At 47.8% G+C, this 20,959-nt stretch overlaps 1 protein-coding gene across 28 annotated transcripts in view; it reads right to left on the bottom strand.

Annotated features, from left to right (window-relative positions):
- Positions 1-20,959, bottom strand: part of NCAM1 (neural cell adhesion molecule 1) — a 328,180-nt gene that overhangs the window by 42,260 nt on the left and 264,961 nt on the right. For 17 of the 28 annotated variants that reach the window (XM_047752282.1, XM_047752274.1, XM_047752281.1 and 14 more), the window contains exons 6-13: positions 20,791-20,908; positions 20,197-20,363; positions 12,786-12,928; positions 6,369-6,398; positions 1,781-1,931; positions 1,283-1,467; positions 821-917; positions 105-275 (exon numbers count right to left, since the gene is read on the bottom strand). In XM_047752282.1, coding sequence (XP_047608238.1) covers positions 105-275; positions 821-917; positions 1,283-1,467; positions 1,781-1,931; positions 6,369-6,398; positions 12,786-12,928; positions 20,197-20,363; positions 20,791-20,908 — 1,062 coding nt within the window. The remainder of the gene's footprint in view (positions 1-104; positions 276-820; positions 918-1,282; positions 1,468-1,780; positions 1,932-6,368; positions 6,399-12,785; positions 12,929-20,196; positions 20,364-20,790; positions 20,909-20,959) is intronic. The other 11 variants (XM_047752286.1, XM_047752297.1, XM_047752275.1 and 8 more) reach the window with 1 other exon arrangement.

Below are 20,959 nucleotides of genomic sequence, written 5' to 3'. Positions count from 1 at the left end.
GCTGGGCAGTCAGGGTGCTGGGATCTGGTGACGGCAAGCCATGAGTGTGCACCCAGGGGCCCAAAGGCATCGGTCTAAAGGATCCTGGACTCTTCCCAACTTACCTTCTTTGGCATCATACCACTTGGAGTGCCAGACTTCCTCGCCCACTGCTCTCCACTCAGCCTTGTACTTGAGGATGGGCACCCCGCCTGTGGCCTCTGGCTCATCAAACTGCACCTGCGCTGTGCTGGAGTATGGCTCCACCTGGTCGATGGACGGTGAGGATGGGGTGTCTGTGGGGGGGACACACATGGAGACCCAGGTGAGCCCGATGTGGCCCAGGACCTAACTCCCAATCATGAAACACGTCTCCCTTCCTTTTGTTTTTTAAAAATATTTTAAAAATTATAGTTGATTTGCAATGTTGTACCCATTTCTGCTATACAGCAAAGTGACCCAATCATACACATAATTTACACATTACTTTTCATATATATATATATATACACATACACACATTCCCTTTCTTATATTATCTTCCATCATGGTCTAGCCCGAGAGCATGGACAGTTCCCTGGGCTGTACACGAGGACCTCATTGCTTAGCCATTCTAAATGTAATAGTTCATTTCTTTTCTCTTGGGAATCTGGTCGCCTGGCCCAGTCCCCAATGTAATTCTCTCCCAACATGCGTCATGTTCAGGTCTTCAAGCCCCACAGCGCCCAGCCTCCTGGCCTCCGGCTGCTGACCCTCCCTCTTCCCCACTCTCCCGTCTTCACAGAAGGTCATGACATGGGCCGGCATGGGCGAGGGTGGTGCAGTCGTAAGGGGCTCGCACCTGCTTGGACAAGGATGAATTCCAGGGACTCCTGTCCAATGCGGTTCACGGCAGTACAGTTGTAGTTTCCAAAATCATTTTCGGAGTCCGGGGTCACCTTCAGAAAGAAAGAGCTTTGGGGTTACAAATGTCCCACTGGATGGCCACAACCTCAGACCCTCATTTATCATTGAAATTAAACTCGTAAAGCATAGAACCAGTAAAGCTCCAGCCCAGCCTTAACCCAGAGGGAAGAACAGAAAAGGGGCTCATCGGAGAGGCATGCTGTACCCCACCCCAGACCCCGGTTTAGCTCTGGGGAGAGACAGGGGGCCCGCGAAGGCTGTCTTCCCAGGCCACTGGCTGCCCTGCTCAGGACGTGCTAGAGAAGCAAGCAAGGAGTGGTCAGGTGCACACAGGAGCCTGGTCACAATCAGACTGCGCCCCCCCCCCCCACCGCCCCACCTAGGCTGGCAGGCTCACCTCCAGATAGCTGGCCGATGGGGTGTTGTAGATCTTGATGTTGCTGTAGTTGGAGCTGGGCAGCAGCTGCCCATCGCGGAACCATGAGATTGTGGCGCTGGGGTAGGCAAACACCTCGCAGGTGATATTCACCTGGTTCCCCTCCCACGTGTACACAGCCACAGGGCCCTGCAGCTTGGGGGCATCTGCAAAGAAGGACAACGACTCTCAGAGAACTGCCACTGTGCTGGAGCCCTCCACACCCAGTCTCCTGGCACTGGGAAGGCAGGTGTGCCTTGAAGCAGAGCCAGGGCCGGGGTGAGGGGCGGGGCTGGGCAGCAGAGGTCAGGGCTACCTCCCACGAGCTGCACCGGGAGAATGCAGACTTGTAAGAAGCCTAGGGATGGCCTTGGGGACATAGCTTGACATAGCCAAGGGCAGGTCCCGGCCGCTGATTCCCTCTGTCATCCAGACCCTGCCCGGCCCTCCCTGCCCCCGTCTTCCCACCGTTTCCCTCACATTGCACTTCGAGGTACATGGACTGGGAGTCCTGGCCGATGGTGTTGCTGGCCGTGCAGACGTACTCTCCAGCATCCGTGTACTGGATGCTCTTCAGGGTCAGCGACGACACGCGGGCGTGGCTGCGCACCACCATGTGCCCGTCCAGGGTCTGCGGGAAGGGAGGGACCATCAGAGCTCGAGGCGGGGCGGGGCGGGGAGACCAGGCCACGGCTGTCTGACCCCAGCCTCACCCCTCTCTCCTCTCTGTGCCAACATCTAAGCCTTGCTTTAGGTACCAATTGGTGGGAGGCTCCAGAGAGCACCGTGGAAACTTGGGTGTATCCCAGACAGAAGGTGGGACTCCGTCTAGTCAAGTGGCCTGGCCTATGTGCCAGGACTGGCTTGGGCAGAACACCCAAGGCCCTCAAGGTGACTTGGGTTGGCATGTCTAAGATGTAAGCCAAAGCCTGGCCAGCAGGTACTGCAGCTGCTACAGCCCCTGCCTCGTGAGATTCTGGAACACCTGCACTCCCATCCTTTCCTTCCAGCCCCTGCCTGGCTGGCCATTCCTTGGTGTGTGTACACGTAATAAGATGTTTGAATGTGCCAGATGTAAGGAATTATACAGGAAATCCATAGTTCTACAGATGCCTCACTTTCCTGGATGTCTAAAAGTAAAATACTTTCACTCCAAAGAGTCCAATCATCCAGGGCTGAGGAGCTGTGAGCTCGAAGCAAGGGGAACTGGGTCCCTTCTTCCCAGGACAATGGGACAGAGGATCCCAGGCAGATCTGGGACCCTGGACACCACTGTCTCCATTTTCCAGCCTTTGTGGCTAAAATTGGCTTCCCGAGTCTCTGGAATTACAAAGACTGTCAAACAAGGAATAAGCACACGAGCCCCAGGCAACAGGGCCTGGAGTACTTCTGAGGGGTTTCTAAGTAAGAGGGTTGCTGGCCTAGGAAGACGTAGGCATGTGGTGTGAGTACAGCTCCCCAAGAGAGCTGCTCATCTGAAGGAGGAGTCCTGCTCCTCAGAGGCTGGGCCACCCTCTAATGTCCAGGCCATGATGTTCCGTAGCGACAGGCAGGTAAGTGCTCTGCATATGGCAGCCAGCATCCCATGAGGTCGGGCCTTTGAAGAATCCCTGCCTTCAGGCGCTTTTGAGATACTGGTTTGGAAACTTGAAACCCAACCCTGAACTATCCCACGGAAGCCAGTTTGGGGAGGTTGAAAGCAGGACACCACTGTCTTTGAGAGCCATCTCAGATCTGCCCCGAGAAGTCCCTCTACCATCACTGGCAGAGCTCATCTACTGCAGTCATTTAAGCTTCATCCCATTTCACATCTGGAAGCCAGAACACAACTGCCAGCCAGGAGACAGAAGAGCCTAACAAAACCACCATGACTTATGGCAGTGAGGGCCACTCCTCTGTGACAGGAATGCCCAGGAGCCCTGGCTCTTGGCTCCCATCAGGCCTATAAATCTGGGAGGCTGACTGGTGGAGAAGCTGTACCCCAGGGGGTGCCACACGTGAGTGGGAAATGACAGACACTTGCGGGCAGGTGTGGCGCAGACAACCAGTGTGCTGAAGATGCTGGAGCCTGGGACCCCTTTTATGATGGGCTGAGAGGGTTGTGCTGGTCTAACGTGGTGGTAATTCTCATATGCCATCCAAAATCCTGACCCATCACCTAAACTAGTGTCATCAGAAGTATGAAGTCACCTCTGTAAGTTATCTCTGAGGGCTGGCCTGCCTGTCACAAGGCAGAGGGCTCAGAGTTCACCAGATAAGCCTCTCTGGTTATCTCAGTGAGAACACAGGTTCTGCACAGGAGGATGCCAGCTGGTGACTGAACTGTCACTCTTTGTCACACAGACAGACCTGTCCTGGGGCCAGCACCACACACATGGAAAGCTGCCCAGATCATTTGGAAGTCAAGAGAATTGCCATAGGAAGGATACGGCAGAAAAGGAGCAAAGCAAAGTCCTGCAGGTAAGAGGAGGACTTGCACAAGTGACAACAAGGGGGGGGGGGAGGCACAAGCTGTTTTTACTCTAATAATCTAGAAAATGGTCAAAGAGAAGCTCAGGTAATGGTTGCATTGACAGACGTACATTTTGCCCCCTTCTAGATGGTATCTTTGTCTAAATTTCTCTCTGGGGAAATTTTTCTCATTTAACGATGTCAACAGACGGTAAGGCAGCCTTCACAAATAATTTTCTCTTTTCATTTCTTTTATTTTTTTTTTCTTTTTTAGGGCTGTACCCGAGGCATATGGAAGTTCCCAGCTAGGGGTCGAATTGGAGCTGCAGCTGCAGGGCTATGGCACAGCCACAGCAATGTGGGATCTGAGCCATGTCTTCGACCTACACCACAGATCACAGCAATTCGGGATCCTTAACCCACTGAGTGAGGCCACAGATCAAACCCAAGTCCTCGTGGATACTTGTCAGATTCATCACCGCTGTGCCACAATGGGAACTCCCACACAGAGAATTTTATATGGCAGTGGCTTAGACAGGACTGGTGGTGGGATTATCTGCCAGCCACCCAGTTCTCCCTCTGGGGAGGCAGGCCGATTCAGTGTGATTGGACTTTCTCTCTCTGAAATGGTTCACTCTGGCACCTGCACAAGTTCAGAGAGCATCACTTACAAGCCATCTGGGCTACAAGTTGGGCCCCTGGCTCAGACTTATAGAGAAAGCAGATGCACTTTGGGCACGAATAACACAAAACATGGCAAGAAGACTCTGTTTTGCAAAAAAAAAAAAAAGAAAAAAAAAGAAAAGAAAAAGAAAAAGAAAATATGCAGGGCAGTATAATCGCTCTTCCCATCAAATTATTTTTATCTCTCTTCTTGCAGGACAAAGTCCTAAGGCTTTTCAGAGCTGAAAGAATGAAATGGGCCACAATGCAAGCCGCCTTTTGAGCTCGTCGGGACTCACAGTTTTCATCTCTGACTGAGACAAACAGGAGGAGAGGGAACGTCTGAGCCCCACGGATGGCACTGAGTTGTAAGACAATTACGTTTAGAGCGAGATAACTTAAGGACACTTCTGCACAATGGCTGGAGTGAGGTGTCTGCTTTCTTGGGACTAAATCAATTACTTCCACCAATAATAATAATTCTCTCAACATCTCCTTAAGGCTCCCTGGCAAATCTCAGCTCCTCTAGCCGGGTCCCAACCTGAGTGATGAGGAAGATGCACAAGACCTGGCAGAATGAGAGGGGAGCTGCTCAGGAGTGGCTGCTAATTAACCCTTCTTTCCTCCCTTCCCCAACACCAATGGGTCCATAACTCTGGGCAATAAAACACCCAGTCTGTGACAGCACTCAGGGACCCCCGGGCCATGGGGGGGAAATGTTTCCGTGAGAATATACACTTAACTAATCCCTTCAACAAAGAGGAAGGAATGATACAGAGAGCTTATAACGAACTGGATTCAATGTTGGCAGGGTGTTCATGTTCAGAAACTGCAGTTACGTAGCTTATGTCCATTTACGATGTGCCTGGGGACAGGCAGTCGACTTTCAAATATTAAACAGCAGGAACTATTTACAGCCATGACCTGCACATGTGAGTTATGTGTTCTGAAATAATTATCATTTCCGAAAGACTAGGAGGCTGGGTTTACCTAATTAAAACACAGTCTATAGGAGTGCCCCTGTCTACACGTATAGTGATACATACACCAAAGTCCCTTCTGGAGGAGACACAAAGGCTACTTTAAAAAAAGTATTTCTAGATTAGATTCTTAAACTCGGTCTAAAGCATCCTGGTTTTTATTTCACTATCTGTCAGTTAATCACACAAATCAGGTGAAAAAGGCTAGGCATGATCCTAAATAGGGTCTCTGGGGTCTAGCAATTAAAATCTAAAGATTAATATTGAGCTTCAGTTTTCCAACGAAGTCCCACATTCCCTAAACTGAAGCAAGGACTCAGAGAAATTTCAAAGGCTAAATGCTACTGGCTTAAACACACACACACACACACGGAGAACCATTTGTGACAAATCATTCTAATCTCATAAATTTAATGCTCTATAAAAGTAACAGAGATGTGTTTAGTAATTTGGGAAAACCAGCGAGAGATGTCATTTGCATTGCTTTGAGATGAAATGTAACGTGGTAATTTACCAAGACCAATCATGATAAAATAAGCGAGCAACAAGATGAGTTGAGCTGGAAGGTAAGGGCTGAGTGGGTTTTTAGATCACTAACTCTGTGACTTTATGATCCAGAGCCACATCAGCCAGGTGAGAGTCAAAAAATTTCATCATTTCCAAATGCCTGGCCTGGGAATTGGGGCCATTTATTTTTCTAAGTATAATTACCTGGATGTGATTTTACCAGCACCAGCAAGAGAATAAGATCCAGTTTTAGGAAGTAATGAGGATTTGTTCATCCACTCCCAACACAGCTTGCTTGCTCATCCTAAATGACACTATTGCTAAGTAACATCTACCACTATTGACCTACTCTTTAATCTAACTCAATTGCTAATTAGTTTTAGCAGTCTGGTTATTAAACTGTAATGGTGAGTTAAACTGTAATGCTTTCAAAACTAAAGACTGGCTAGCGGTCAGGTAAGCTATACCTCTTGCTTCTCTGGTCGAGTCCACGAAGCCTGGAGAGAACAAGATATAAAACACAACAAGAAAGCAGTAAAATTTTACAACATGTTGCTTTAGAGAATTGATGTATCACACTGCATACCGTGCACATGCAGCTTCTTTTTAATTCAGAACTTCTGCCAAGGCCCACTTTCAATGGTGTGTTTATTACCCAATTTAATTTAGGATGTAGCTTATGTTTAGCTTTCCCCCCCTTATGCACGTTAATGTATAATTCAAAGCTAAAGGCTTTCCTAATCTTTGGAAGACATACACATGGGTATCAGCAGACTTATTAGGCTGCTCCTGTTCCAAAACATCTTGAATATTCCCTGTAATATTAGGTGACACTACACATTCTTTTATTGGCTGTTCCCACAGCATGTGGACGTTCCGGGGCCAGGGATCAAACCCCTGCCACAGCAGTAACCAGAGCCACAGCAGTGACAATGCTGGATCCTTAACCCACTGAGCCGCCATGGAACTCCACGACCCTACTAGTTTTAACCACACAATCTAGAGATACTCTTAGAGGAAGTTTCCTCCCTTAGATTTTATTGGACAGCAAATATCCTAATGCCATTTTGTGCTCATGCATTTTGTAACTCTTTGCATGCATCCTGTTAAAAAATATATATATTTTTTTAAAAGAACAAAGAAAGGAGCAGAAGGGTCATTATGAATGAGCAGTCATGCTCTTAAGAACACAGGTCAGGAAGCTTTGAGGAAACAGAAACCGAGTGCTGCGGTAGGTTCTTAAACGCAGGGGGACGCTCAGATGACATGCAGGCTCAGGCGTGCACCATCTTCATCAAACACGGCGTTCACAAAGTGGTGAGGCACCTCGGGAACACAGGCGTTTGGGTAGCTTCCTACCCACGTCATGATTTTTTAAATTGATCCACCACTGGGGAATCTATTCTGTTCACAGTTTTTCTGAGTTCATGCTGGGAGTCCAAAACATCACACCTGTGTTGTTCTTTTTAGTAGATGGCGTGACTGCCTGATGGTCCCTGATGTTCAGATGGAAGAAGGATAGAAAGACGCCAGAGACACAGCAATGCAATCCGAGGAATGCAAATGAGTTAGCAAACATTTAGGAAGAGTCCACTAAATGCAAGGAGCTTTTGTGACCAGTGAGGATGGAAACGCTGGATGATGTCATATGATGCTGGAGTGAAGAGAAAGCGAGAACAGAGGACCATGCGTGGACCAAAGTCACAGTGGGCCAACATGTCAAACATGGTTGCCGTCTCCACATCACTTAGAAGCTTGTCTGTCACATGCCAGGGCTGCACGACCCAAGAATCTTTTCAGGGACTATAGCCTATGGAGCTGTTGGTTTTTCAGATCTGATTCTTCTTGTGTCTCTCCCAACTGACTGTGGTTTTGTGGCTCTTAGAATAACAGGTGCTAGTAACACAAGGCTTCTAGTAGCCTGACCTTGTCAACCCCTGTGCCTGGTGGGGTGGTCAGCTGTGGCATGACCCTGATAATTTTGGGGAAGGTGTGAAGCCCATTTAAAGACAACGTGATATGCAAATATACACTTATAACACAAATGAGGATGTGACTAGTAACGTTCCTCCCTAAGTTGTTGGTTCCAGGCTCTTTTAATGTTCCCATGTTTTCTCATCTTACACACATGCCTGTAGGAATATGTATATAAACTAAAGGAAGTGATACACACGTATTCTAAGTTCTCCCTGTTATACTTTGCCCACATTATGGCTAAACCAGACTCCAATTGCTCAATGCAGGCACCTTTTCCGATGCTTAAGAGAGGGCGCCCAGTTTGTATCGAATGAGGAATTCTTCCTGGTGAAAAAGAAGCTCCATTTTCCAGTGCATCAGCATTTCAAAAGGTCTCTCTTTTTTTGTGGGAACCCCTGCCCACTCAAGATGCAAGGTTCATGAAATGCCTTTCCACTTTTTTCCATCTCTTCTAATCTTAGTTCTTTGCTCCTCTCCTTCTCCTTAGACATGAAGCATTCCCATGCCTTTCTTTCTCAGCCTCTTCAAAGGCACAGTGCTGTTCAAATGACCATATGATGGACTTATTCTGCCGGGACAGAGTATGCAAATCACTGCCCAGGGGTCTCACTCAATTTGTAAATGGCACCGGGACTTGAGCGCCACTCACTGTGGATCTTTAACATACTTGGCAATTTTTAAAATGAGTCTGGAGAGGATGAGTAATAAGACGGTGGATGCACAGGCTTACTTTGTAGCCACAGTGTCACAATGACCTCCATACACATGGACCGATGTGACCCACTATAATGTTCAGATTTTTGTGTCAATGTATTAGTGACCACTGAGAAATGGATTAATTTACAGACAGATGATCTCTTCCAATGAGCTTAAAATGACCCAAATTTAGCCTAGCTACATCAGTTGTTGAGTGAAATTAACTCAACGAACTGAAGTCTAATTATAATAATCTCAAAAGAGTGACGGGACCAAACCTAGAGACACAGTCAGAGATAGGCTATGACTTCGGGGCTCATTATTCTGGTTTTTTCCTCCTGCCCCCCTTATTTAAATGAAGAACATCAGTGTTCCATTAGAAAGTCACTACAAGTCTTTTCTCCCCTCTTCTCTTAAGGATTAAACCTAGACTCAGCAGCGAAGCAAAAGCTGCTTTAATTAGCTTCTACTGTCACTACCTTTATTAAAGGAAGCATGGAGGCTTCCACAAAAGTCATCAGAATCAGAAGAGAGCCCCGTGGCCCTACGGACTCTACCTTCTGAGCTACGGAACCCCAGGGAAGCTCTGGTGGCATTCTAAGGGCTCTGGACTTGAGCTTGCCCCGGCCACTATCAGTGGCTTGGACCAAGATACTTCCAACAAGCATTCATACAAAGTTGGAAGTGACAACTACTACAGCTGCTAGATGGCAGCTGCATGGGGAAGGCTGAATTGGCTGCCCTTGACTGTTGTGCTTAGAGCAGGGGTCACACTGACTACTAGACCCCATTACTTTCAACACACATAAAGAACACAGGGGGGGTCCACCTTGGTTGAAATGTCCTGAACCTAAAGACTCTAAGGACAGTTCTGATGAAAGCCAGTCCTGACTGACTGGGAAGATGGACTGAAATGGCTGTTCTCAAGCCCGGGGGTATTTCTGTAAGGAGGTTTTTGATAATCACAGTGATTAGAGGTAGTTACTAACATTTAAAGGGAAGGGATCTGTGATGCTGCATGTCTTACAATGCACAGCACAGTCTCAGTGAAGAGTCTTTCCAAACTGTCACTATAACCCCCATTGAGAGATATTGGGTTGCAACAAGCAAAACACAATTTTTTAACAGAAATAAAAAGCTCTAGATTATTGGTTAAGCCATCAATTGCATAAGAACTGGATAGGGGCTATATGTGGCTTAAATGCAGTTCATGCCAAAAAGACCTGGGCATTTTAAGTTGCCCACAAGCTCAACAGGCGATAAGAGAAGGAGGAAACAGCTAAAGCACTAAGGCAACTCTGACTGCATGACAGTGGGCACATCAAGGGGCCAAGAAGGCCTGGAAGTCTGCCTAGGCTACACTGGGTCCCACAAACTTGTAAAGGATGCTTGTGAACAGAAGCTCTCTGGCACAGGATGACTAGGAAGGTGAGGGGTGGAATCTGTAAGATGTGAGTCACAGTGAAAACCAGTGGGTGTGTTCAAGGGCAGAGGTCTGACTAAAGGAAAACCAAAGAGCCAGTTCCCGGTGTTTACACAAAGGGCCGAGTGTGGCAGCGGCGGGGGCAGGGCCGCAGGCCCTCTTGACCCTCAGTGTTGGCCACCTGCCCGGCAGAGGACTGACACTGTCGCCATTCAGGCAGGGGCTGAGCGACTTTTTGGCAGTGATTCTAGATAACCTCCCAAGAAGCCTTCCTTCCAGCCTTTTATGATCCTGGCAGGTTATGTGATCGACTTCTCAGGAACTTTCTTTCCCTCCCGGGTTGACAGAATGGTCTATTCTTCCTGCTTAGCGTGTAACCTAGACTTAAAGGAAAACTGTTTTCTTCCACATCTGTAAGTCCATAACTTTAATGACCTTGATACCTAGTATAAATATAATGTAACTTCAGGTGGAGCAGAACGTGAGGAGCAGCTGCCAAAGTAAAAATGAAATCTACTTTCTGGAGTCCAACTGGCTCATAAATAGGCCATCTTTGCTTTCTTCATTTTCAGCCAGTCCCAGTGTAAGATGGCTATCATTTCCGGTTTTTGTTTTTGTTTTTTTTTGCCACCCCTGGGCATGTGGCGTTTCTGGGCCAAGGATCAGATCTGAGCCGCAGTTGTGACCTACGCCACAGCTGCAGCAATGTCGGATCTGTGTCCGGCCGGGGATTGAACCTGCATGCTGGCATTGCAGAGATGCCTCTGATCCTGTTGTGCCACAGCAGGAGCTCCTATCATGCCTTTTTGATGTCAATAGGTAATGAATAGAAATGGCAACTCCTCTATACACGGTTTCTTTTAGGCAAATATGCAGATCTGATGGCTGATTTGGAAGACACTGGCTCACTCATGTTCCAGTAATGTCACCTGAAGGCAGTCCATAGGAAAAGAAAGCACAATATATCTTAGGTGGCCAGGCTTAATTAATGACCTCAGATTGAGACTTATGATCTGTGCTGATAATTGAATTACACAAAGCCTACCTGGTCTGAGACGGTCTCAGCTGGACACCTGGTCTTAATATTTAGGAAGTATGAGGGTACATTAGTGCCTGTTTTTTCATTTTTTTTTATTCTGTAAAAATGAGTTCATAGATACAAGCCAGAAGTGCCCAGCTAGTAAAGGTCTTGAGGCAGGCACAAATCTTAATAACCTTTCTGGTCTAGCTTGGCTGTTGAGCTATTCCTAGAAAGGATATAGAATTTAAAACCATCATTCATCTGGAGAAGCTGTTATTTCTGTCCTTCACTGTAGGTCAAAGATATACCCTGGGTCATTCTGGACAAATCTCCTCTCAAGCCTGATGGAGAAAAATCTGCCAAGCGGCAGCCCGTGGTTTAAGCCCTGAAATGTGCATTCAATTCATGTAACACACATGATGGGAACCGAAGTCTGAGCTGAGGGTTTAATTCCAATGCTGATAAAGAAAGTATCCAAGTAAACACCGCATTGCTTAATTCAATTGGTTTTCACAATATCAAACAGCATATGCAAGTTTCAAAAATACTTAGCAGTTCCTCAGTTGAGTTTTTAAGTTGAATTCGACTCTGGAGGTAAAACTTGCACAAAATAATGAGTTTTTTTGGGAACAGCAATTTCTGTTCCTCTTGATTTAGTTTTGTTTTCTATTAATGGGAGAGAAACAGGTTCCTCGATGCAAATCCCAAATTTGGCTCTGGTATTGCTCGCTCTTTTTGGCTTTATTTAAGCCTATCCTCTCTAGGGATTTCCTTCAGGCAGGCAAAAGAGTAAAAGATCTATCATTTTTGACATTCTGGTCAATGTCATCCATTATACATGTCCTTTAAGGCTAAGGCCATTACTCCTGAATAGGTGACAAAGCTTTGGCCAACTAAAATGAAGCCCATTACTACAGGATATATGAAATGAGATTGGAGAAGTGCCATAAGAGGGTTTAGTTGCTTTAAAACCAAGCTTCTTCCTCCTCCTGTCTTTTGGGCCACTCACCCACAAAGAGCTGCAGGACGTGGGGTCACCTCAATTTTTATATATTGCCAATAAGAAAGACAGCTTTCCGGTGGCCTATAAATCCATGTGCTTCAAAGCTAAGTGCCCCCAGTCATCTCAGTTTGCCAGGAAATTTGCTATGATGTTCTTCAAGTCTCAGGGAAGAGAGCTGAAGAGAACCTGAGGTCATCATTATCACATAGAAACTGCTAATTATTTTTGCCTCTAGAACAAAATGATATCCAGATGTGGCCAAGAATACAGGCAGACACGAAGGCAACCAAGCTTTTGTGCATATAGTGCATGTAGAGCATGTATACAGATCACGAGGAAAAGAATGAACAGGCTCGTCTGATCCCTATTGGTTCCGGGAGCCATTTCCGTGGGTGCTCCCGAGATGGTGCTCATATCGCTGGGTGTACCAGGATCTTAATGCTTCCATGATCCCTTCCGGCACCTTAACCCTGGGCTTGAGAATGACTATCCCTTTCCTCCCCGTAATGTCTAACCTGGCTACACCCCCTGACATCACACCCCTGCAAATCCTTGCAAGGAACTGTGCCCCTTCCATTGCAAGGGGATGCCAGGCAGGCCACAGCCAGGGAAGGCTGGGGGATGGGGGCACCCAGGACCTGGCTGCGGCCTCCGGTAACGGCATCCCAACCTCTGGCGCACCCAAGAGCATGGGGCATAAAGTAGACTCCATTGGCGTTGAGTCCGCGTGCCAATGGCCCTGAAACTCTTGGGTGACATTGTACCTTTTCTTCGCTGCTGATGTTTCGGGTGGAAGTTCTCCAGGTGATTGAAGGAATGGGGTCTCCTGAGGCTTCACAGGTAAGAGTGACCTGCTCCTCCAGTTCCATTGCTGTCTGGTTCTCTACGTAAGTGATTTTGGGTTTTGCTGAAAAGACAGAACATTTCTATGAGTATATTGGACTTTTGTGTTTAGCTTTCTGGATTTGAACTGTAACATGCTCCCATCCAACAAAGGCCATCAACGTATTAATTATAAAGTCTTATTCTAGGTGTGTGGGAGATAATGAGCTGAACCCTCCCTGTCCCAGAGCTTAGAGTAGAGCAGGCAGATGGCAACACCGCAGTGGTAGTAAGAAAGAGGGGACCGCGTGGGGGGCGATGGTGCAGGAGGCCTGAGCAGAGGAAGTGCGCCCCTTTGGCTCAGTCTCCTTGAGGAGACAGCTTTGGGGTTGGGCTGTGAGACTTTGAGTATGTGGAGCTTCGGGGGGGACATGGAGCCATTCCAATTGTAGAAAACTGTGTGAATCCAGACAGAGAAGCAAGAACACATGAAGGGAGGGTGGAAAAGAGAGAAGAAGGGCACAGACCTCGTGTCTGCGCCTCAAAGCAGCAGGAGATGATGCTGGACCCAGGCAGAGCGACTCTCTGTCACCCCAGGAAAACTCTTGCTTGAATTCTATCCCGTGCCTGGGGGAGGCCCACTGACAATGTTTGGTCAGAGGAATGAAACGATCGTTTGCATTGACGGAAAGTTAATCAAGGAAAAATTCAAGACGGGGCATCCCTGAAGGGGAAGAACCCCTCTGGAAGCCTGGCCTTACCCCAGTGAGACGTAACTACGCCCTGGAAGATCCTCTTGGTGGGAAGAGAGAGGAAAGGGCAGCTCGGAGAGATGCTGAAGGGAGGCTTTAGGGGAAGTGAAAGCGAGCAGAGAGTGAGTGAGGCGGGAAGATCCAAAGAAGGGATGCAGACTCCAAATGACTCTGAGACTCTTTGTAACTCTGAGGGTTGTGTTAGCATCAACTCGAGTAAGGAAATGCGGCGAGCAGCTCTTTGGGGGCTGCGGGGTGGGTGGCGGACGGGAAAGGAGATGAGATGAGTTCATTTTCCAAATGTTTTGGGTAATACAAGAAAGCACAAGCATTCAAAAGCTGGGTTTAAATGTTAAAACATTAGAGAAAATTGAATTTTCCCAATTTAAAACAATTATGCTCTGAAATCGCTAAACCTTCCACCGAAGAGGAAAAAGAACCTGGCACAAATGTACCTTATTTCACTGAGAGAGGAAAAAGGCCAGGCTAGATAAAGAAATAATCAATCAATCAATCAGAAGTATGGGTAATTTTTGAAATAATTGCCTTTCCTTTATATTCCAATTCATAAAGGAACACCAAGGAGGCTAATAAAACCACTGGCTGTTGTATATCCTCCACATTGAGGCCCTGACTCTGCTTTAATAAGCAGAAAACAATGATCGAGCTGGGCATTTTCCATAGCAAAATTTCCAGTCTACTTCTATATAAAATGACCCACAGAGCTCAAGTATTCTCCTACAGTTAATGTGTACTAACATCCTGCTTATAGCGGTTCCTGTGCTTTTGTTGTTGTTGTTGTCTGGGGTACATAAAAATTCCTGGGTCAGGGACTGAACCCACACCGCAGCAGCTACCCAGGCCGCTGTAGTGACAGCACTGAATCCTTAACCTGCTACACTGCAAGAGAACTCCTTCAGCAAATCCTTTTGGATGGTTAGCAGCTAGGCACATCTCAACCCAATGGGGCCAAATGTTCACAAAATGAACTGATGGAGCCCATTTGAGTGAGGTTTTCCCGCAGGAACGTTTTGTGTCTATCTTGATCAACAAAACTTTCAAGGAGGCGACAGCTCCTACTGGAAGGAACAAGGGTTAAGAGCTGCTGAACAGAGAAGTCAAGTAAAAGGTGAGTTTCTCTACGGTTAATATCACAGCGTAAAAAGTTAACAACAACAAAAATGAGCCGAACCATGAAATTCACTGAACTGACAGTTGTGGTGGGGTCTGGAGGCCATCCCAAGAAGGCTGACTTTCAGACCGCATGGAACCAACAGAGACACTGTGATCTAGATTGACACTGTTTGCTGACCCTGTCCTGCCCCTAAGTACTTTATCCTAGCAGCAAAAGGTTAACAGAAGACAGACAAAGGACAGCTAATATCTATTCATATTTGGTCTTAGCGATTCCATTTCCCAGATGGTTACAGAGGCTGCTCTGTGCAAGTTTTTCTTTCTTTTTTTTTCTTTTTTTTTTTTTTAAGGGCTGTGTCAGCAGCATATGGAGGTTCCCAGGATAGGGGTCAAATCAGAGCTACAGATGCTGGCCTACACCACAGCCACAACAATGCAGGATCCAAGCTGCGTCTGTGACCTATACCATACCTCACAGCAACGCCAGATCCTTAACCCACTGAGCGAGGCCAGAGATTGAACCTGCGACCTCATGGTTCCTAGTTGGATTTGTTTCTGCTGTGCTATGATGGGAACTCCTGTGCAAATCTTTAGTAAAAGGAAAAATATGTTCTTGGGAAAACCATGATTCATGGTTGCTAATTTTGTATGGTCGTAGGGTCTATAGCGGCTGCTGGAAGGAAGGCAAGTTTCTCACTGGTAACTTAATCCTTCCTGAACCCCAGAAGCAATGTTATTGAAGTTAACTGAAAACTTAGAATGTGGCCTTGGAACTAGGACAGCAGCACAATTCACTGTCCAAATTGGGACTCTCTTGAGTGTGAAAGGCATGCTCTAAATAATGACTCTGGGACAATGGGCATCCCTGAGCAAATAGGGATAGACACACGGTCCCTCTACTTATAAAAGGTTTCCGCCCTCTGTATACCAGCATCTAGAAGAATCTCTGCAGGTTTTCTCTGCTGATGGCTCTTGCACCATCTTCATGAACTTCTGTTGTTGGCCCTTGACTTTGGATCCCTATTCTGTTCTCCACCTGCCACCATGGCTCTTAATGCCTCAGCCTGTCCCAGGCACCTTTCCCCATGGACCCTCCTGTGAGCACAGCCTCCTTGTGAGTTTTCTAAGCACGCCTGCTCTCCCCTCCAGCACATTCATGGCTCTGCATCCTGACACCGAGGCCCATCTTGTCTACTCTCACTCCAATCCAGGCTCCTGCAGCCCTAACCCAAGGAGGACTCCAGGGCCCCTGTGTACTTCGATGTCAGGTGTGACCAGGTGCCCCTTCCTATAAGCACCTATTTGTCTGTCCTTTGCTATAACTCCCAAGGGCTGCTTTGGTCCTAAGAGGTCAGCTAAGTAAAGCTTCTCCCCCGGTGAACTTGTTTCAGCCCACAGCAGCATGAGACCTCAAGAGCACTCATACTTGAATATGAAGAGTCTGTGGGGACGAAAGTGCTTCTTCAGAAGGGCCCGTGGGGAGAGGAGAAATGGAAATTCACTGTCAAGTTTAAAAGAAGGTAGAATGCAACTACTCAGTAAAAAAAGTTTCTGGCTAAAAACCAGGGCAGAGCATGCTAGAACATACCCCTTTCTTAGGAAAAAATGGTATCAGGGCCATTCTGACCAGCCCTAATTTTTAAAAAAATTTTCATGGGCTGATATATATATATATATATATATATATATATATATATATATATCACATACATGTATATATATATATATATATATACACATACATATATATTACAATTATAGTTGATTTACAATTTGGTGCCAATTTCTGCTGTACAGCAAAGTGACCCAGTCATACATATACATTCTTATATTATCTTTTATCACCGTTTGTCGCAATTTAGATAGGTCTTTTTGTTGTTGTTGTTGTTGTTGTTGTTGTTGTTGCTATTTCTTGGGCCGCTCCCACGGCATATGGAGGTTCCCAGGCTAGGGGTCGAATCGGAGCTGTAGCCACCGGCCTACGCCAGAGCCGCAGCAACGCGGGATCCGAGCCGCGTCTGCAACCTATACCACAGCTCACGGCAACGCCGGATCGTTAACCCACTGAGCAAGGGCAGGGACCGAACCCGCAACCTCATGGTTCCTAGTCGGATTCGTTAACCACTGCGCCACGATGGGAACTCCTAGATAGGTCTTTTATACACTCATGGCCAGCCCTTCTTGAAGCCACAGTTCTGGGCACGTCTTTTCTATCATCCAAGCTACAGGCTTCTTTCCTCTTCTACGTCTCTGCCATGGCCCTGCTGCTGCTGGGGAACCAACCCCATTTCTCCCCCAGTGCTGGTCCCCAACGGTGAGCCAGAAGATGAAGGAGAGGGAGAGAAAAGGTTGAAGAAAGATGAAGTCCTAACTCATTAGCCCCTTCCTACCTGGCTCCCAGGCCCTAGTTCCAACCTCCTAAACCCAGGGGGGATGCCACAAGGAGGACAAGAATGTAAAACAGATAGGGACCCTGCAGGGTATATGTGGGATACTGGGCTATCCTGAGAAGGCCAGGGGACCTCTCCTTGCGACACTACAGAGGAGGATGGGCCTGGCTTAGACATAGTTCCCTTGTGTCTGTGATTTCCTTCCCTGCCTTTGCAGGAGTCGGCCCACAATTCCTTGCTCGCCTAACGAACATCTTCCCGGCTGCAGTCTTGGGAGAGCACGTGGTAGCACAGTGAGTTTGTGTGTGTGCGTGTGTGTTGCAGAAGGAGCTCCATGGCAAGGGAGGAGGGTGGAAAGACAAATCCTGCATTGCCACACCTCCTGCGTCCTGCTTCCTCTGCCTTGTTACCTCCTTCCCTGGCCTTTGCCCACCCTCTCCACTCTAGCGCGGCCCTACCTGGCTCCGGACTCACACCCCCTCCTGGGGCAGCATCCCCACTGGAGAGGCCCTGGGACAGAGACTGAGATGTTCTTGGGCGGCCACGTTAAATCCGAGTGGATTTCCACGGAGAAACCACGTAAGCCATGGAGGGAAAGGCAGAGCACACCAATTATGAGTCCTCCCATGTGGGATTCGGACGTCGTATGTGTTAAGTTGGGTTTTGGAGACGAGTAATCACCATTGCTAGCCCGGGGAATGGATGCGAAGGCCTGGGTTTGTGTCCTGCCTCCTTGGGTAGGATACCTAATCCCCCTGTGCTCAGTTTCCCCATTTGTGAAAATGGGCATAAAACTTTAATCTACTTCATAGGATTGTGATGAGGTTAAAAGAGCTCCTCGATGAAGAGTATTTCACTCAGTGCTCAGCACATCATAAGTGCTCACTGCATGCTGGGTATCATATGATGATTACTTTAAGAACCTGATGTCGAAAAAGATTTCCTAAAGCCAAGTGATAAATACACGTTTCCAGGTTCATCTCCCTGCCACGTGCATTATGTCATTTGCATCAAACTGATTATGATGTCCTCGGTGGTTCAAACACTGGTGCCTACTATATGCCAGGCATATATATGCCTAGTCATCGGGGTACATTTGTGAGCAGAGCAGGCACAGGTCCCTATTGACACAGCATGTACTCTTCCGGCCTCTGTCCCTGTGCAGGGTGGCCTGAAAGGCTCAGGACCCCTCCTGCATCTTGGAAACCCCTACTTGGGGAACCGCATACCGTCTGTGAAGACTTTGCTAACTTATGCCACACAGGATCAGAGCTCACCTTTTACTATAAAACACTGCATGTTACTATTATGAAGTCATCACCAGGGGCTGTCATTGAAAATTTCAGCACTGACTATCTACGGTAGCCTGTGAACCCACTGATGAGAATAAAGTGGGTGTTATTCATCTTTGTAACTGTGGCAATGGCTGAGCCCACAGCAGGTACTCAAATGTCATTGAGTGACACCATCCGTTATAATTTACATGCTTATGTGTTTATCTCCCTCTGTGCTTCTCTGAGTCCAAAGACCATAGCTTAGTCATCTCTGTAGCCCCTCTATCTAGCAGCAATGGTGCTCAACAAATGTTTGTGAAATGAAGGAACAGATGAACAAATGCATCTGTCTTTCATATGGAAAAACTCAAAATCAGAGCGACTGGGGAAGACCAGTTGGAATCAGAGAAAAGACGGTCAAGAATATTTCCAAGAAGTTTAGCTTCACTCTCAAATATGTATAGTTAATTTGGATCAAACTGATAACCTGTTTCTAAGCCCAAGTGTCATTAAAGAGTTAACAGGGTTCATCTGGGATAGCGGGTCCAGTTGCACATAAACGTTTGGTTTTCTAAGGTCTGTGTCTACAGACACTGGTGAGTTCTCCTGATCAGACTAAACAGGCAGGTCCCAGGCAGGTTCCCCAGGCTCGTGCTGCACCAACCAGAGAGCTGGCTGCTCCAGGGCTGTCCCTGCAGCATCTGTACTCTAGCAGCTCCCTCTATAACAGACTGACTTATCCGAAGTTGTTTTCTATTTTTTTTTTTTTTTAAAGGTGGTCAGACAGAGCTGAGGGCCCCTAGGTTAGGCATCTCTCTGCCACAAATTCACATTTTTGAAGTCAGGTCAAAATGCATTTCAGTTCTAAATGAATGGGAGCTCACAGAGTTTATTAAAACACGAAGTGTGTAAAGATGTGGGGGTTCTTTTCAGGACTCTCATGATGCTGCTTCACACAGGCCAGGGGAAGAAGAAAGGGAGACAGAGGCAGCTGCTTGGCCACTGACATGCAAGGTCCTATCAGGAGTCTAGCGCTCTTTGGAGTGCCAGAGATAAAGCCATGTGTAGGGCAGCCGGTGCTCTGCCATCTTGGAATTAACACACTTAGTGGGGGCGGGAGGGAGACAATCCCCCAATTGAATATGTAAATGAGGTCAGTTCAGGTACAAGGAAGGGCCCTGAAGAAAAGATCGGTGGAGATAGTGATGAGGGAGCTGCACTGGCCAGGGCAGCGAGGGAAGGAGTGGCGGAGAAGAAGGCGACCTCAGTGATGGATGAGAAGAAGGTGGCTCAGAGGGGACCTGGCGGAATGCTATTCCAAGCTGAAGGACATCCAGCGCTGCATCCCCGAGACAGGGAGCAAGCTTGGTGTGTCTGGGGACAGGGAGAGGGCTCCAGGAGTGGGAGAACGTTACATTCAGAGCACAGTGGAGGCATGAGCAAGTTGGGACGGAAGTCAGGGCTGGCTCAGGTCTGGTATCCAGCCACGGCCAGGAGTCTGGATCTTAATTCTGGTTGCAGCAGGAAGCCAATGGAGGATTTGAAACAAAGGATTGGTGCTTAAGGTCATCTGACTACTGTGAGTGGGCGTGGCTGAAGGGGGTCAAATGGGGCCAGAGAGGCCACTAGGAGGCTGTCTCATTGACCAGGTGAGAAGCAGGGCGGCCTGGACTAGGGATTGGCCTGGTAGAGCTGGCAAGAAGGGGGGTAGACTCGTGGACAGAGGGGACAGCATGCTGCTGATGGACTATGCAGGGTGAGAGGAACCCCAGGGGAGCAGTGACTTGACCTCGAAGTCCTTACCGAAGACCTTGAGGTGGATGGACGCATCCTGCTCGCCGGCCTTGTTCTCGGCGATGCAGACGTACTCAGCCTCGTCGTTCTTGTCCACCTTCCTGATGGTCAGCTCAGAGCTGTCATCACTGAAGAGGTACTTCTCGTCCTCCTCATTCTCTATCTGCTCCCCGTCCCTGCAGGGCGCGAAAGGGCAAAGCACCATGACTTTGACTACAAAGCTAAGAAGTTAATTTTTAACTTCCATAAAATGCAACCTGAGCCCATGACAAAGACTGCATCTTCAAACACAGAAAGATGTGGAATCAGACTTCTGCATAAACCTGTGATTCCTCCACCCAGACCTCTGCTTCTGCCCAAGGGCTTCAAACTGCACCCACAAAAGTTCCCAAGAGGGCCTTGGTTCTGCCCCCACAAACTGCAAAGGAAGGAATCCAATGCGCACACAAGGCAAGAGGACCCCGGCAGAAGAGTTTATTCTGTACCTGGAGCTGATGGGCCCCAGCCGCCCACTCTCATTCCACTGAAACGCCAACACAGAGCAGGCCACTGAGGTCACCCTGTCCTCTAGTGAGTAATAAAAGACACAAGCCAGTTTCTTACTTTGTCCAGCTCATGGTGGGCTCTGGGAAGCCTGTGGCGTCGCACACCAGGGTGACAGACTGGCCGAGGTTGGCTGTGGCGTTCACGATGCTCTGTCTGGCCTGGACGGTGGGCGGCACTAAAGGAGAGAGAGACTGTCAGGGCCGCCTGGGAAAACTCGGAGGGACCC

Source organism: Phacochoerus africanus, chromosome 11 (assembly GCF_016906955.1).
Source record: "Phacochoerus africanus isolate WHEZ1 chromosome 11, ROS_Pafr_v1, whole genome shotgun sequence".
NCBI lineage: Eukaryota > Metazoa > Chordata > Mammalia > Artiodactyla > Suidae > Phacochoerus > Phacochoerus africanus.
The sequence above is the reverse complement of the archived record's forward strand: the minus strand, read 5'-3'. Positions and strand labels throughout refer to the sequence as shown.